This window comes from Ambystoma mexicanum, chromosome 6p (genome assembly GCF_040938575.1).
Source record: "Ambystoma mexicanum isolate Mex_15411 chromosome 6p, UKY_AmexF1_1, whole genome shotgun sequence".
In the NCBI taxonomy this organism is placed as follows: Eukaryota; Metazoa; Chordata; class Amphibia; order Caudata; family Ambystomatidae; genus Ambystoma; species Ambystoma mexicanum.
Window position 1 is genome coordinate 100987573 of NC_090935.1, and position 18870 is coordinate 101006442.

An 18870-nucleotide genomic window follows, 5' to 3' on the forward strand; every position below is an offset into this window, starting at 1 on the left:
ATGCATGTTAATCCTCTGAATATTTATTAATTGCGATTACTGCTATTTGCTTTTAATGCATTGTACTAAGCTGAGCGTTTTCCTTTTGACTGCAGCAGTATTAAATGTCATGATTCCTGCCCCTCATGTCCCCAGCCCTCCAAGATGTCAGGCTGGAGCCAGGCCACGATCACCTACATGGCCCTCAAGGGCCTCTCCATCCCTCCAAAGACCCACTTGGAGTCAGACTTGGCGCTTGTGGCACCAGACTCACTCACTCCCAAAGGATAACATTGGGGATTGGACTTGTAGTGCATTGATGGGGACAAGATGGATGCCCCCACATATTTCGGTTCCCAGAACTGCATGTGCAGTCTAGTCTTTTGGGTGTGGTTCAGCCCAGAGACACCTGGGATACCCAGAGACTATTTAAGCCACGCCCAGGCTGAGAAACATGCTTTGTGTTTTCTGCACCTGCAGCGTGACACTCACTGTGTTCGGATCGGTCTCCAGTAGGCCTGCATATTTCTTCTGCGCTCAGCTCCTGCAAGAACACTGTTAGGAACAGCCTTACCTTGCGGCGCTTCTGCCCATCATTCATCGCTTCTTCTGTTCTGCAGGCATCTTCAGTGGTGTCATTCCCATCCCAGCTCGCCGCGTCCTAAGGAAAAGGGAAAAGAACAGAAAAAAGGCATTAGTAAGCATTCAGCAAATCTTCGCTTAAAGACTGTACGAGCTTCACATGCTTACCTGAATCCCAGCCGCTCTGGGGGAAACTCTGTCTCCGGAACTTCTCATCCATCTACAAGAGGGAAAAGACACTCCAGGTTAGTGTGGAAACATCTAGAGGCACTGCATACCGCGCTTACTCACCGCATTTCTTCTTCATAACCGGCATCCACGCTGAAAACGTCGCGGCACCTAAAAGACACTGAAAAAGAACTCCGTTCAATACAGGTACGAAAGGGTAGCATCGCGCTCTCACTCACCTTCAGCGCTACTCACCTCAGCAGCACGTCGCCATCCGCGGATGCCGGCCATCATCTAAAGAAGGAATGGAACGAAGTTAGAGAACTGTTCAAAAGACTCATACTTACCTGTCGGACTCTTGCCAGTGAAGTAACTAGGCAGCAACGAGCCCGTATCAATCAACGCACCCATGCGCTGAAAGCAGGACAGAGAGCACACTTTCCAAGAAAACAAGGTGAGCTGTGGATCAAAGAGAAGGGTTGGACCCCGAGGGAGAAGGGGTTCAAGCACACAGACACAATAGGGAGTTAAAAACTCTACCAATCCTGTGTTTTAGGCCCAGTCTCCAGTCGAGTAGACTCCAGGGAAGGGTTTGAGGTCGTAAGAGGTCAGAACAGGCTGAGTGACGTCCCCGTGGATACCAGGTGAGCGTTACATTAAATCTGCAAAAACAGTGAGCGCGACCCATGTATTATCAATCTGCCAGTGTGGGTCTTTAAGGCTGCATTTTCATTTTATTACAGCATTTCGTGTGAGTATTTCTACAGAGGGAAATGCCACGAACCTCGTTTTTACTTTCGCAGTTTGTGGGGTCAATTAACCATGCATGTAGGTTTCCTGACCTACAATTGCATGTACTTAATTGCTTATTTGTGCAAGTCCATTTATTTCTCAAGTCCTTTTTCTGGAACTATTACCCCAGGAAGCCCACAGCAACCCACTTTACAATTGCTTTGCCGTCATTATGTGTCTCGAATTGTGATAGTCCTCATCTTGTGTGATGGCAGTTTGAATCTGCAAGAAGCAAAAGGAGAGACGGCTACAACAATAGAAAGGGCACTAGGAATAGTGCCTCATATATCTTTAAAACCAAAACATATGTTGACAATCCTATAAGCTATAAATACCTAAGCCTAACTGACGCAGATCATAGTCTAGAATCTCCATAGATTAAAATAACGTGATCAAATAACAATTGATAAAATAGAAATGAACTTCTTCGCCTCCCTACTGTTATCTCGCGTACAAGCAGCAGCCAATGCAAAATGGCTGCAAATTGTACACTGGGAGCTGATCCAGTTGGCAAATGACACAGAGCATGGATTAAACGTCATAAAGGTAGAGCTGCGTGCCCCAACGCTGATTACGATGCAGAGTAGGTATGTCCTCGATATGCTGACGGCGATGGAAGGAGGTGTCAGAAGAAAAAAAAAATAATTAAAAGAATTAATAAATAAATAAAAATCGGGGATTCCTGCTGCACATTCATGCCTCCCGAAGACGCAGAAAGCGAGCATTATCCTACATAATTGCAGCCGTACATGGTCAGGGAGTCTGAACGTATAAAGAAGGTGGAATACAAGGAAATGACTGGTCTTATGTCACATTCGATTGGGCCCGTCCTGGTTGAGAGCGGTTGTGAAAATGCTGGTACCCGTCATCGTGTTTATCTTGATCATCTTCCACACCTGCCAAATGGGCCTCCAGTGTTGTGCCAAATCAGCGCCTAGTAGCGCAAATGATGGTGTCAATTGGGGTTTCAAAAGTACCTTGCAATACAAAAGATAGTGAGATACAAACTGACCACGCATACTCACATGATCCCCATCCCCTATGGAGACGAGGTGGACCGCTTATATCACACCACCATTGTCCCACCCCCTAACCCTGAGAACTATGAGGAGACATGGGTAGATATGGCAGGTGATGGAGGATGTATCTATAGGACATGCACGCCTGAAAAATATGCGCATTCATGGGAACATTTGTGGTCAGTCTGCAGGGTCTGGATACCACAAAAGGGAACTCCACCGTATGAGGAGGCAGTGAGAAGGGAGAATGATCACATGCATGGGAGGGATTTCGTTACTGTAGAAGTAACGAAAGGGGGGAATGTTGGGAGAGAATTGAACACTTCCGACCCCCTTTCCAGGCGCTTTAAGGTGAGGCGAGCCCCATTAGGAGAGCTGTAATAGACCAGAAGGTTTGGGGGCATGCTAAGGGCCCCCACACGATCATATTATTACACAAAATGTAGATGTTTAGACTTTGTGCGCATATATAAGCAGATGCCATGTTGGGTGTGATGCGAGTGAGGCTGTGTGATGCGAGCGAAGCTTCTTCCATTCCTGCCTGCACTGTTCGTATGAGATATTCTATGCATTGCATTCACTGCTGCCGTTTCTTCTGTGTTAGGGAAGCTTCCCATGCTGGTCTCCGGAAGTGAATGTTGGGTGTGATGCGAGTGAGGCTGTGTGATGCGAGCGCAGCTTCTTCCGTTCGTGCCTGTACTCTCCGTGTGAGATATGCTATGCATTGCATTCACTGCTGCCGTTTCTTCTGTGTTCCGGAGGTGAATGTTGCGTGTGATGCGAGTGAGGCTGTGTGATGCAAGCGCAGCTTCTTCCATTCGTGCCTGTCCTCTCCGTGTGAGCTCCATCTGCAGCGCTGCTGCCTGTGCTGTGCATGCATACTCTGGGTGGGCGTCAGGGCATCTTGCGCTGCTGCTGCAGCCGCCGGCCCTGTAGCTGTGGTCATCTCAACACTTGGAAGTGTACTACTGTCCAACCAGTTCCTGGCCTGTGTACACGAATGGCTAGTTTACGGTGGCCGCGCCTGTTCTTTGTGTGATAGAAGCTTGCACGATGTTGCCACTGTGCGACTCCTGCTGTGGGAGGGGTGTGTCGTGTGTGTGTGAAGCTCGGGCATCCTGTCTGGCGTTACATGTTTGCGTGTCAATAGCATTACATGGGGGGGGGGGGTGTGAGTGAGATACGTGCGCGTGATGGACACTTGGCACGCACCTGCCGTGCCTTGAGTTTACCCACCAACAATGCAAAAGTTCCCGTGCTTGATATTAAATTGATATTAAATTCCTTAATCCCTGTCTGAGCTCGCGTCCTTCCCTTTTGTCCAACGAAATGCACTTTTCACAGTTTATTCTGGTCCAGCCAGGACACGCGGGGCCTCTTTGCCCTTTGAAATGTAAATAAGGCGGACTGCAGACTGCTTCTAGATGAGTCCTGCTTTTATTATTTGGGGCACTTTAAAAGGCTAGTCACATACATACATCTATCTGTGCCTTCCCTATAGTACTTCTCCCCGCCTCTGCTACTGGCTCACGCACTCTAAGGAAGCCGCACTTCCTGCCAAGACCCCCCTCCTTTTCTGCTCTTAATGTCACCCCTACAGCAGAAGGGCCGGTCCGCGCTGCTCATCGGATCTCCACCAGTGCCCTTTCATGTAAATGCCCCACTTCTGCTGCCGGGGCCGGGCCTTGAACCCGGGCCTTCAGGGCAAAGTCAAGAGAACACTGGAACGTCTGTCTGACTGGAATGCTTATGGCTATGCCTAGGAATATTGATTTAACCCGTGCTTGTAACATTCTAGGAAGCGCTCCTCCTTTCTTGTGTTAGTTTCTAGTTGTTAATAATGTCCGGAAATGGGAATGTTTGCTGAGATGGGGAGGAGGCGGGAATGAAAAATATATGCCGAGTCACACCCTTCCCCCATCCCTCCTGAATAGATAGCTGCACAGAGTGCCTGCGTACTCTGCATGTACACACGGCTGGACCCTAAAGTAAAAACACCTCTCCAAGCAGACCATTCGGGGATCTCGCCCTCAATGGGTCTAGACTCATTGCAGCTACTCGCAGTGGCCCTCAAAGAGACAATTGCAAAACTAGACCGTGCACTTAAGCAGGCAAAGCGTATTACACCCGGAAGAGTAAACGGGGGCCCCAGATCATGGACTCGCAGCAAGTACTTCCAGGAGGCACAGGGGATGTGACAGTGCAGTGTGATGGGTAGGACTGGGTCCACAGCAGGTACTCACAGCAGACACACACAGGGGATCTGACAGTGCAGTGTGATGAGTAGGACTGGGTACAGAGCAGGTACTCACAGCAGACACAGGGAATCTGAGGTGCAGTGTGATGGTAGGACTGGGCCCAGAGCAGGTACTCTCAGCAGACACAGGGAATCTGAGGTGCAGTGTGATGGGTAGGACTGGGCCCAGAGCAGGTACTCGCAGCAGACAGGGAATCTGAGGTGCAGTGTGATGGGTAGGACTGGGTACAGAGCAGGTACTCAAAGCAGACACAGGGAATCTGAGGTGCAGTGTGATGGGTAGGACTGGTACAGAGCAGGTACTCACAGCAGACACAGGGAATCTGAGGTGCAGTGTGATGGGTAGGACTGGTACAGAGCAGGTACTCACAGCAGACACAGGGAATCTGAGGTGCAGTGTGATGGGTAGGACTGGGCCCAGAGCAGGTACTCACAGCAGACACAGGGAATCTGAGGTGCAGTGTGATGGGTAGGACTGGGCCCAGAGCAGGTACTCACAGCAGACACAGGGAATCTGAGGTGCAGTGTGATGGGTAGGACTGGGTACAGAGCAGGTACTCACAGCAGACACAGGGAATGTGAGGTGCAGTGTGATGGGTAGGACTGGGCCCAGAGCAGGTACTCACAGCAGACACAGGGAATCTGAGGTGCAGTGTGATGGGTAGGACTGGGTACAGAGCAGGTACTCACAGCAGACACAGGGAATCTGAGGTGTCTTGTGATGGGTAGGACTGGGCCGAGAGCAGGTACTCACAGCAGACACAGGGGATCTGAGGTGCAGTGTGATGGGTAGGACTGGGCCCAGAGCAGGTACTCACAGCAGACACAGGGAATCTGAGGTGCAGTGTAATGGGTAGGACTGGGTACAGAGCAGGTACTCACAGCAGACACAGGGAATCTGAGGTGCAGTGTGATGGGTAGGACTGGGTACAGAGCAGGTACTCACAGCAGACACAGGGAATCTGAGGTGTCTTGTGATGGGTAGGACTGGGTACAGAGCAGGTACTCACAGCAGACACAGGGAATCTGAGGTGTCTTGTGATGGGTAGGACTGGGTACAGAGCAGGTACTCACAGCAGACACAGGGAATCTGAGGTGCAGTGCGATACCAGTACTTCCAGGAGACGCATGGTATCCACAGTGCATCGAGACGGCCAGGGGCATACACACACGCGAGCGCGTGCCCAGTCCTCGGTGTGTGTTTATCACTTACCGTACACCCATCGGGAGGTGGGCTACCTGGTTGTTGAAGGAGACATCTTGCACGTTAAATGGTCTGCGCTGCTCCCGAAACTGATGCGCCAGGCAGATGCGCCAGCCCACGCCGGGGACCCCGTGCCCGCCGACGGGACCCGTGTACTCGTCCATCAGGTCAGAGGTCACGAGCATGGCTCCTCCAGGGATGGGCAATAAGAGAGGAAAGCTCTCTCTCAAGACAAGTGGCCGCGTGCTGCACGGCAGGCAGGCAGGAAATGAAAGCTATGAAAGGTGCAACGGTAAAGAGGCGAGTGCGAGAAAGCCGGTGGCAGGCTGCCAAGATGCCGCCGGCGAGAGCCGCCTCCCCCACCCCGCACACCTGGCAAGGCGAGGTTATGCCAGCCGCCTCGCTCAGCTCACGGGGCTGGACTCTGAACCCGCCAACTGCGCGCGCTGGGGCGAGACCAAGTCTGATTGGCACATGGCCTTAACGCTTCTGTAATGGCTTGGCAGGTGAAACACGATGGTCTGGAGGGTTGCCCAGAGCAATGGCAGAGGTTAAGATTCATTCTAAACCGTCCAGCCATCACCACTCTTGTTTTGCTACTGTCCGCACTGGGGCCAGCCGAGGCAACAGAACTTGCCTACTAACCCGGGCAGCAGGTGATGGGCATAGATCTGGAGGAACAAGTTACACGGGCCCATGGCAAGGGCCGGGAACGCGGCCACCCTTCACTGGTTTGCCACTCACCTACCGTGGTGGCATACACAGCAGAAACCTGCCAACCTCTACAGCACGGCCATCGGCATGGCCTGCCCTGACCAGAGGAAGCTGCCACTCACTACCCAGTCACCCACCCAGAGTGCCAGCATAGGCAGAGAAGGGTGCAATCTCTGGAGTCAGCCATCACTACGTCACTCACCAAGGGCAGTGGCATGGACGGATTCAGCTGGCAATCTGCGGAGTAGGCCACACGCATGTCACTCATTTAAGAGTGACAGCATGGGCATAGAGGGCCGAAATCTCTGAGGACAGCCATCAGTAGGTCACGCGCCCAGAGCAGTGGCATGGGTGGAGAAAGTTGCCAATCTACAGAGTATGCTACAGGGGCACCGCTCATCCCGAGGGAGGCCAGGGAAAGCTGCCCCTTCTGGCACACATCATACAACCGCAGATATATCAAGGGCAGATAAATCAGCGAATCCCCAGCATCCAGCCACTGGTACCTTACTCGCCCACAGAGATGACATGCACAGGTTATCTGCCCACTTCTGGACTCCGCCAAGACTGCTTCACCCAACCCTCCGTGGCCCAAGCAGAGACATCTGCTGCTCTCGGTCTGTCACCAACAAGTCACTCACGTAGATTGGCAGCATGGGCAAAGAAAACTGCAATCTGCCGAGTCAGCCACCGGTAGGTCACTCATCGAGAGGCGGCATGCGTGAGAAAAGCTGTCAATCACCGGAGTCAGCCAGCGGTGTATCACCCACCTTGGCCGCTTTCCCTACCAGCATCCAATCTCCGGAGGCAGCCACCAGTGCATCACTCACCCTGGATGCTGGAAGGGAAAGCGACCAATCTCTGGAGGTAGCCACCAGTGCATCACTCACCCTGGATGCTGGCAGGGAAAGTGGGCAATCAGTCAGCCACCAATGCATCACTCACCCTGGATGCTGGTAGGGAAAACAGCCAATCTCCGGAGTCAGCCACCAGTGCATCACTCACCCTGGATGCTGGTAGGGAAAGCGGCCAATCACCGGAGTCAGCCACCAGTGCATCACTCACTCTGGATGCTGGTAGGGAAAGCGGCCAATCACCGGAGTCCGCCACCAGTGCATCACTCACCCTGGATGCTGGTAGGGAAAGCGACCAATCACCGGAGTCAGCCACCAGTGCATCACTCACCATGGATGCTGAAGGAAAAGCGTCCGATCACCGGAGTCAGCCACCAGTGCATCACTAACCCTGGAAGCTAGTAGGGAAAGCAGCCAATCTCCAGAGTCAGCCACCAGTGCATCACTCACCCTGAATGCTGGTAGGGAAAGCGGCCAATCACCGGGCCACCAGTGCATCACTCACCCTGGATGCTGGTAGGGAAAGCAGCCAATCTCCGGAGTCAGCCACCAGTGCATCACTCACCCTAGATGCTGGTAGGGAAAGTGGCCAATCACCGGAGTCAGCCACCAGTGCATCACTCACCATGGATGCTGAAGGAAAAGCGTCCGATCACCGGAGTCAGCCACCAGTGCATCACTCACCCTGGAAGCTAGTAGGGAAAGCAGACAATCTCCAGAGTCAGCCACCAGTGCATCACTCACCCTGGATGCTGGTAGGGAAAGCGGCCAATCACCGGGCCACCAGTGCATCACTCACCCTGGATGCTGGTAGGGAAAGCAGCCAATCTCCGGAGTCAGCCACCAGTGCATCACTCACCCTGGATGCTGGAAGAGAAAGCGGCCAATCACTGAAGGCAGCCATAACTCTTACACCCAAACTCACTCACGTTCACCCATGGCACAAGCAGGGAAAGCCACCAATATAATACCCAGTCACCCACACACTGGTGCTTTGGTAATGCCACCTGATGCCCTAAAGGAGAAACGTTTAAACTGTCTAGTTCCACCACCAGTAATTTGCCACACAAGGTTAAAGAAATCAGACCTACCCAATGGCGCACCACACCCTAGAGAGAGAATGCTGCCTTGTTGCCAATTAATCATTACATGGGGTTCTTTTGCGCCGAGGACAAACTCGACATTATAGTAGCGACATGGGAGTTCAGGCCACACGTGGGGAACTCTAACGTCAGGCCCATTTGTGTAGGATCCTATCTGCTGATGGCTTCAGAGTGCAGAGCCAAGAAGAGACAGACGGCCGGGATTACAGGGGGCATCATTTAAAAGGCCCGTGAGAAGAGGAATATCTTGTGGGGGTGTCTTGAAAAAAAACAAGTTTTTTGCATTGGAATTTCTATGGGCCCTTAAAAAATATCTTTCGGGATGCATCCCTCGGAATTGTTCATTTGCAAACGTTTGTATGTGTGCATGCCCAGTAGGTCCACAGTGACACGTACGTGCCTTGTGAAAGTGGTACGAATGCCCACACAGAAACACTATCACCAACAAAAACTCATGTGCAGCAAGCATGCCCTCTGAAACGCCGTTTCATGCGGAATGCTATTGCCCATGATGGGCAGTAACAACAAGCGTAGAATGAACATATGGGCGCACTAGCATGGAAGGAGGACAGCAGCCACGGATGAGAGGCCTGGACCATATGCACACAATGTGCAGCACACATGCCCACCAACAACGCCTGCAGAATGCTATGGACCACGATAGGCAGTAACAACAAGCGTAGATGCCCACCACCAACGCCTGCAGAATGCTATGGATCACGATAGGCAGTAACAACAAGTGTAGAATGAACATATGGGCGCACTAGCATGGAAAGAGGACACTGGCCATGGCCATTTCTTCCCCCAGCCCCCACTATGATTGTAAAGCACTCTTCCCGAAGCTAGGTCTGCACTTAAATACCCTGACAGTAAAAGATCAGAGCCATGGACCATATGCACAGAACATGCGTTGAATTTTGAACAAACAGTGAAACTTGAAAATGAAGAATACGTGCAAAGAATTCTTGCAGGGAAGTGCAGAAAAATGTAGTGGTCAGCAGTGCTTGCAGTGGAGTCAGCACTACGTGCTGTGTGTATTGGCTGTCGGAGGCTTCTGGGGCTCATCTGATGATGTGAAGCAACAGCTCAATACACCAAACAAGTGTAGGAGAAGGCGTTTGTCTGTAGCTGCGTGCAGGGGTGTCAGGACATGGTATTTCCCAAGGATAAGGCTTGTGTAAGGATTTTAGTTTGACTTCCCCAACGGTCATACGACACAACTATGTCCACTTTGACACTTCCTACTTCTATTCGTGAAGCAAAAAAAAAACTACAAAAATACTGAAGGCTGTACGCCTACAATAAAGTCCTCAAACAACCTTGACGCCCTTATTTTTACTGCTCCCACCACCGACTTACATCCCACAAAAGTCTCAGGTGTTGCTGCCCTTCTGGATGGCAGCATGTTTTCCCATATAAGTTTCCACATTGAAGTGCTAAACAGTAATAGTATACTTGTTCAGATTTATTTGACTGAATGTTACATTTGACCGAATTTGACCAGTAATATTTGATCAAATAAAACCGATCAAAAAGGCTAATACGTGCCGAACATAGGGAGCGGGGATTGTGAGGGTGTCCTGGCTCCCTTTGTTAGGTACGTATTAGCCTTTGGAGGTTGTGGGGATGTACCCCGCTTCCTCAATATTGGAGGCGGGATACCAAAAAAAGGAAAAAAAAAGGAAAAAAGAAAAAAAAGGAAAAGGACCCTGCATGGTCGGATCCGACCCGCGTTGGAGGGACGGATCCGAACTGTACCAGGCAGCGAGATAACAGGTAAGTGGGGGATAGGGAATGATTATTTTTCCTTTTTTACGCTTTTCAGCCCAGCCTTCTGCTGCACTCCTCTGGGCTTTCACTCACTTTTTTAATTTCGACATGTCCTTAAGACAGTCAGTACTGGGAGACTGTTTCCCTTTGTCCTTTCCACTGTTGCAACTTTTCTGCAACATGTAATAAACGTACAATGTACCTTCCAGTACCATACACTTGGGTCTATTAGTCATTTCCAAAGGCCCTAGATACTCTCGAAGGATTTTTTAGGAGAAGTGCAGATGTGCCTTGGACAGGGCTGCTGGCAGCTTATTTCGTATATTTTTAACCCTTTCCTGCCAGGTAAACCGCGGTTACCGCGTTTGGCACGAAAAGGTGGCCTGGCCCCAAAATGATCGTGCCACAAGGTTCTTTGTCCTGTCCTTTGGCCATCTTGCCCCTTCCACTTCACTAGGTTGAGCCGACCTGGGTCAGTCCTTATTTGGGCATGCAATCTCCCACGGAACGCCAAGCTTTCGCTGACTTCTGCATGCCTTGTGTGTGCCTCCAGGATGTGGACTGGAACGTCTGGTTCCAATACCCATCCTGGGTGCCAGAGAGTCTGGAGTGCTGTGAATGCCTGGGACTACCATGGTCCGCGAATGGTCCACGTATGGTATGCCAGATCTCCCATTGGGTACTCTTCGTTTTGGCGTGAAGGAGATTCTGGATAAGAGAATGCCCCAAACACCCATACCATGTCGATCTCTGGAGTTCTCACTGAACAAAGGATAGGATCCAAGTATCCTGAAACTAAGAAGCAGAGTCAAGGAACCGCTGATGACCCGCTGGAAGGTTTGGCACCCTGAGCCTGCTGTTGTCCCGTGGGACCCATCTGCATCTGGTCATCCTAGGAAGTCTGCGAAGACGCTTCGACCATTGGAATAGTGGGACCAACTATTCTTGGCACCATCATCAAAATCTGCAAATAATCCTTCTCGGAAGTGTCCCTGGGCCAACAAGTGGGCTGACCAGCTTACGCAGGCTCTTTGCCCTGATACCGCCGCCGTTTCGAGGAGGCCCTCGAAACTTGCTATATCGCTAGCTCTGTGTTCACAGCACCTTCACACCGAATTTCGTACACTTGGCATTCCCAGGTCTGAAGTGAGACGAGTGCGCACAAACTGAGCATACGGTGGTGACGACCTTTGCAGGTGCGCTGCATTTGTGCCCCTCTTGCCCCTGAAGCCTGCTGCAGTGGAACTGGCCTGATCCATCCATCAAGATCTGAGAAATTGCCACTGTCCTGTTTGGGAATCATCACTGTATCTCCGCTGCTGAAAGCCGCAGAGCCACCAAATTGCTGCACTTGAACCTGCAACCAAAGTGGACTCGACTGCCAAAGTTTGGTCCGGAGTGTGCCGGGGGTCGGTGAGTAATCGCAACCCTAACCAGTTGTCCCTAGTGCCTCTATCCTTTTTTACGCATGAGTGGCCCCTGGGGGCCCCTCTCCTTTCCATTGCTAGTGCGAACTAGCAAACTATTCCCAACTCTTGTAATTGACTCTGCCCTCAAGTGGAGACCCTCCTCGAATAATGGGAACCTATTCTTCATCACCTCACGACCTTCCCAAGTTGCTACAGACCCTTGAAGAGACCCTGTTCTGCCCATTTGAAGTACCGCGTGTGCTGGCATTGCATGTACATTTGAGCAATAGGCTCCACTCTTCTTAGGGATTGGACTGCCTCTTATTTAGGAGTGTGTTGGATGCAGAAGGGACTAAAGACTATTTGCACTGCCCGTTTCCTCCCCCTTTTAGGTTGCAGACCCATTTCGTGCATTAACTCTTTAGACTCCAATGGTCTTATATATATGTATTTAAATAGGATTATGTTGGCTTAATAATATTACTGTGATTTGAGTGGTGAACCACAAAGGCCTTGAAATAAATGTCTATGTATTTTTTTATATATCTACACCTGACTGGGAGTGATTTGGAAGTGTCCTTTACTCTGTGTGCTCATTGAGGTCTTTCCGTCACCCTCACCCCTCCGGAGACCTAGTCTTGACTGCCGTCAAGCTACCTTGATTGGTCTGGCTTGTCCAGAAGGTTACCCTGTTCTAAGAAACTAGGCTGGCCTCCTAAACCTCTGCCCACCAGGTCAGAGTTCAGAAATCCATCTTAACATTGACGACTGTTTATTTTTTCCTGCCAGATATACCTAAACCTTTCTAAACAGGAAGCATTTGGATACTGCACTAACCAAGTTCGACCAGCGAACAATTCATTGTTTAACATCTATGCATGAGCTTGTAGCCGGAAAGTGAGTCACTGTGCCCGCAACACAATGCAGCACTAGGCACTCAAAGGCCAGCACGCAGATGCTCTAAAGACACCTAGTGTCATCTCTCGCACTTGTTGCCGATTCACAGATCTGAATTTGGTTAATCCTGGACTTGACAAGCATCCCGAAGACCAATAGGTCTTGTCTTTAGTTTAAAAACGTGTAGTACATAGAAATCTTCTGGCCGATCACCATGTTTTTCCCAGCATTAAGAATGAGGATATGACATGCATTACTTACCTTAATAGCATTTCTGATGATGTTATCTGCTTAGATTCACATGCTGTGCCTATAGTCCAACAACTAGTGGTAATCTCAGAGTATTCCATCTTTCTTTCGAGGATGGAAAGGGGATGTTGACATGGGCATGCCTGTAACACTATCCCCAATGTGACGTGTAGTGTACCCAAAATCCCTCACGCGTTGAGGTCCCGCCGATTGTGTTTTTTCTGCGTGAGGGAGCCCTAGGTCTACCCTGCGTGGGAAGGGGAGAGAGGTGGAGAGGGGGAAAAGGAGAGAGGGAGATAAGAGGTCTATGTGCCTTCTACTCCAAGAGAGGAGGAAAGGTGGGCGTATGTGAAACTAAGCAGATACAATCATCAGAAATGCTATTACGGTAAGTAATGCGTGTCTTCTGACGCTTGTTAATTTGTTTAGTATCAAGAGGACCTTTGATAATGGTTAGTTATATTACCATTTATAAAACTGGTCGGCTAGGTACCATAGGGCGCTTGGCTGGTGACCTGGCAGCTCAGTTGGTGCCTGTGACATTGCTATTATTACACCCACTTGCAGCCCCTTAGCCATCAAGGTGTCTTGGAAGCACAATGGTCGTCCAGGGGGCCGTTCATAAGAACTGTGTATGAAGCGATGGAAAATATCTCTGAATACACTGTTGGAAGTAGTACACCAGATCCTTCTTATATGGTATACTGAGGGGAACATAGAGAATATTATATAAGTTGGAGAAAAGGTCCTGAACTATTATGTTGAGGAGAAACCTCTCTTTTTTAAATGTCCTTTTTAAGACTGCCGTGGGAAATCTCTTTTCTGGGATGCCAGTTAAAGGCAGTATTTTTTATTCACATAGGCATAGTCACCCCTTTGGCAACCACATTTTAGCAATGAACAACAATGTTAGGTCAGAACTAAAGTATTATTTCCAAGATCTATAGAAACAATATGGATGCTTATGTCCAAAGGAAACAGAAACCGAAGATAGCATATCAAATAAGCAAGTTATAACATTACTAGACAGCCAATGCTATGATACAAACATTGACCTCTAGACAGTCTTCAGCGTTTTGGAAATTGCTGACTTCTACCTCCATTCCATTCGTCGCACTAGTGCATTTATTAATCCCATTTCTGGGGAGGTCGGGCATATTTTATCGAAAAAGCTATTTTGCCCAGAATGTCCTATTGATTGGAGAACTCCATTTAGTCTACAGCAATGTATCAATAGATCCAAGAAATCACAAACCCCTGGTCCAGATGGACTCACGGATACCACAGTGAAGCACAATCCTGCTACAATGCCCTGGTGCAGATGGACTCACGGATACCACAGTAAAGCACAGTCCTGCTATACAGGCGGATTATTTATCCCATTTAAAAATCCCATTTATAATTCTGTTATTCCTCACTCATGGCACATCTCTTTTATTCTTTATTGTTAAAAAAGGGGAGACGGGCAGAATCCCTGCAATTACCATCCCATCTACCCGTTAGACGTCTCGGGCAAGATATGTGCCACTATGATTCTCAGAGGACTGCAATCGTAGGCCTTTTCATCAGTCAGACTAACCAAATTTGAGACTGGCCTTTGGAAAATAAATAAATGGGTATCTCGTTAATTGGAGTTGTCCCACTTGCCTGAATTGGTAAGCGACCAATTAAATGGCTTGTCTCGATTTGTCCACAGAATTTGATTGTGTGATTCGATCTAAATTGTGAAACAAATAAAAAGGCTCGGATATCCCAGAGAGAGTGTGGAAGGTATTAATGATGCACCAGGAAAATATTAAAATCGGGGTTCTGATAAATATGGAGATTTAACAAGAGAAAGTCCCATTTTCACTTCTCTACGACAAGGCTTCATACTAGCCCCAAGTTTATTTCATTAATACACATTTGATATCAAGGAACCTCTTGTCGAACCTCACTCATTTTCTGTTCTCTTGGGCTAGCTATGCTTCTCTTAGGTGGCATACACTCAGGGCGTACGTTTTCTCTGATTCGACTATGGTTAGTGTATGGCGCAGACAAAGTTGCTGCAATTGTATGTTACAGAAAATAATTTAAGAATCAATTCCTAGAAATAAAAACATTTAAAGTGTGCCAGCTCAACAACAGTGACTAGGTTCAGCTAGTTTATTGAGTGATAAATCTCTTGCAGTGGTTAAGCGGTTGTATATTTGGGATCTTAATTCTATGACGAGAAGAAATGCTTGTTTGATAAAAATGATATTAGAAGCCATACCCTGAATTGCCCAAATGGAGAAAGTAGCACAGAAACTTTGCAAACTCCACTACATTCTGCCTATTCATTTTTATAATATGACATTTCTTTCTACATTGCTGTGCAGCCTAGAGTTGCGCTGCTGCAAAAAAAGGGTACGGCTAACCAAGTCAGGAGAGACACCTTTGAAAGAAGGCTTTCTGCCTCTCATGGTCCTTACCTGTTGCCCCAATTCATATGCGTTTGGATTCATCTCCTTTAAAACGCTAATATTTTTTTTTGGGGGGGGATTAAAAAACATTTGCAAAGATATTAAAACCACCCGAGAACTCTTTATAGGAGATCTAAACATTGTTGCAAAATGTAAGACTCCAAACACAGTTACCAAGTTTACATAGTTGAATGGATTATTACGTGCCCATTTAGGAGGACACAATGAATCATTATTAGTTCATACACTTCTGGTTAAAAATACATTGTGGGACCAAGATTGGCTTAAAACAAAAACCTTGCATTACATCCTATCCCTTGAGTAAATGATATGCTAAAATTCACTAACCTCGGTACAGACTTCTACATCTTCGATTTCGTTTAAATCTGCTACCTTCTTGGGAGGATAGCGCAGGGGCAACGCGCTCGCTTTGAAAGCAAGACGTCGCGAAGGAACACAGGGTCGATACCCGGGTCCGCGCTGAGAAACCTCTGGGTATTAAGCACGTTATAAATAACCAATTACAAATATAATCACCTACTTTAAAGCTGTCGCTTGAAAGCCCAGAAATTGAGATTGTTTACAACTTTTCATCAAATTATCTTGAACTTTTACAAAATCTTCATACGGCTTGTTGTATTGGTGAAAGTTTAACTATATTGCAGAATTATTGTCTGATAATCTTATTTTATCATGAGTTTCATCCTGATTTTGACAAGTCTTTCTAATTTTAGACATGAAATATCGGATTTATAAACCATTTTACATAATACAACAAAAAACAAGATTACTACATATAAAAAGGTGAATTACAAGCACTTAGTATTAAAATAATAACATTTAAAGTCTCCAAACATTGGGAATGTTATCGATAAAGTGCAAGAGCTCAGTCCAAATTACGTTTTCCCCCAATAAATGCGGACTTCATCACATTACAGATTAAACCTTAATTTATGCACAAGCACTAATCCGCAGCACGTAATTGAACTATTAGGTAGCTTCTATCAATTCTGTAGATAAAGCGACTGTTGTGAATTAGCGGTTTAGCCTGAATCAAGGTTTAACATGTAATGTCATTGCGTTTGCATTCGGGAACACTTCATTTGCACCTCAGGTTTGTAGGTTTCACTTTTACAGTAGTACCAAGACTCGTTTTAAAACCTTGCTTTTATCAGTGATAACTTGAATATTTAAAAAGGAACCATCATGGAAAACAAACGCTTCTCCTAAAAAAAGCCTCATCTGATGAATATCCCACATCAAAATCTTACCTGGGGCCTTGGTCCTAGCCAACAGGCAGACACAGGATAATCCCCAAAATTCAATTCCCCCACATACAAACAATACAAATAGTAGTAAAAGATGGAAGCTAGAACGAATCCATGGCTATGCAACTGGGATTATCTACATCTAAGCAGCACGGAGCACAAACCAACCGGGGTGCTTGGAGTACATGGTCTATGCGAGAAATCAGTTTAAAATAAGGAGTTAAAATGCATTTTACAGTGCACGTTTTGTAAAAATTAGGAAAACACATGCAAGCTACAATTAGTTCAGCAGGGTAACGCATGAAAAGATCCATTTGGTGCCAGAGAGTAAACGAGAACATTTTTCAACACACTCGGGATGTCTGGGCCTACAATATATGCTAGCACTGCTTTCCTAAGATTGCAGGCAAGATGGCTGTGCCCAAAATTACCCGTATTGTTATTGTAAAAATGTTCATGCTCACTTTGCCAAAACATGCCAGTATTTCCACTTTAAGAACACACTCCTCTTGGCTTTACACAATAAAGACAGCACTGTCCATGTAACACACTCATTATGGTTGTACCCAATACTGCCAGCATTGTTACTTTAAGAAGACATAGTCATGGCGGTTGTGCCAAGACATGCCAGTATTCACTACTATTAAAAAACATTGAGGAGTATATCTGAGGCACTGGAAGGACCAAAAGGAGTGCGCCAGAGCCTGGTGAGAGCACAACCCCAAGACAGCCACCCCCTGGCTGGTGAGCGACACATTCAGCTCAACTAAAACCTAGATAAAAAGTAAAGAAATACTAATACCGGAGGCAGGAGGTAAGGGAGAATTCTTCCTGGTAAGTTGTCTACAAAGGCAATGGGGATTAAGAAGTGCTTGATGTCCGTTGTGTGAAGACCTCATACCAAGGAGTCAAGGAAGGTTACCTGAATCCAGACCTGGGCCAAGGAATTTTTCCCCATCAAAGAAGCAGCCACAAAAAATGCAGGGCACTATATAACTTGGTCTAAGAAGTCAAGAAGCATGCACTGTGCTGTGTACTTTAGAACAGGACACATCCACATGCAGACAACGAGTCCACTTAGATCGACCCTTCACCAAAGCCGTCAACCAGACTCCCTCGCCGAGCATAGTAAATTGTGGGAGGGGAGTCCTAACTCAGATGGGGGTCTATCAGATTGGGTAGTGCAACAAATTGCAGCCATTTATGGAACCTTGCCATCACTGCCGTTTGTTGACCCATCACGAGCACTGTTTGAGCCAGATAGGCCACCCTAATTTGTCTTTTGAAACTTTTCCCTACCCTGTAAGCATTCATCCAACAGCATCCGTTAATTAAAATAAAGTTATTTAACTGCATCCTAAGTGTTGAGTGTTTCATCGCACCTTACAGGTCAAAGAAGCTAGTTTAATCTGGATGCTCGACCGCAAAGGAGGCCTAATGATAATATGGTCAAACTTATTGGCCCGATGAACAACCACCGTCAGTGTTCGAGTGAGAGGAGTTGCGAGGAGGGTGGTAGCCTTCCCATGGGGTTTCTTTCCCCTCTGCTAGCAGATTGGCTGATGTGGCCCGTGCTGCCATGGGGCCCCTGCAAACAGCCACATGACCTGTACTGCAGAAATGTATGGGGTGTAGACCTCCGGAGAGAAGGTCCAATACCTGCACACTTTTGCAAACTTCAATGCAAGCCAAGTGGCACCACCAGAAGAAAGGACGTGTGCTGACTTGAACTCCCCACCACAGGAAGGAAAGAACCAGAAAACAGTGTTTGTGTGTCTTTGCTGCTGGAATCTGGAACCTCCCCCCAATCCACATGAGACTCACTCCTTTACTTCTACATTTCAGGATGGAGCTCAAGGCCCTAATTTTCAAGAAATGTCACTCTGTGTCTCTCTCGCGCGCGCACACACACACACGCGCACGCACGCACGCACGCGCGCACACACACGCACACGCGCGCGCGTCTGGAAGCCCCATTGCTACCGAATTGTCCGCACTCCCCTTCACTTGCATCCCTGCTTCCCCCCCCCCCAAGGTGTACTTCCTCCTATAACTTGTAAGGCGCCCTGTTTCGCGAAGCTATGTCCGTAATCCATAAACACGCTAACAAGAATTATAAAAATAATAAAGTGTCTGTGGTAGCTTATTAGCAGTGCCCTGA

The 18870-nt window shown here is 48.0% G+C and overlaps 1 protein-coding gene across 2 annotated transcripts in view; it reads right to left on the reverse strand.

Annotated features, from left to right (window-relative positions):
• GBA2 (glucosylceramidase beta 2) overlaps positions 1-18870 on the reverse strand; it is a 470157-nt gene that overhangs the window by 337900 nt on the left and 113387 nt on the right. The window contains exon 1 of one of the 2 annotated variants that reach the window (XM_069626780.1): positions 6011-6259. The exons of the other annotated variant lie outside the window; for it this stretch is intronic. Coding sequence (XP_069482881.1) covers positions 6011-6186 — 176 coding nt within the window. The 5' untranslated portion in view covers positions 6187-6259. Of the gene's footprint in view, positions 1-6010; positions 6260-18870 lie in introns of those variants that run through there. 2 annotated transcript variants of the gene reach the window in all.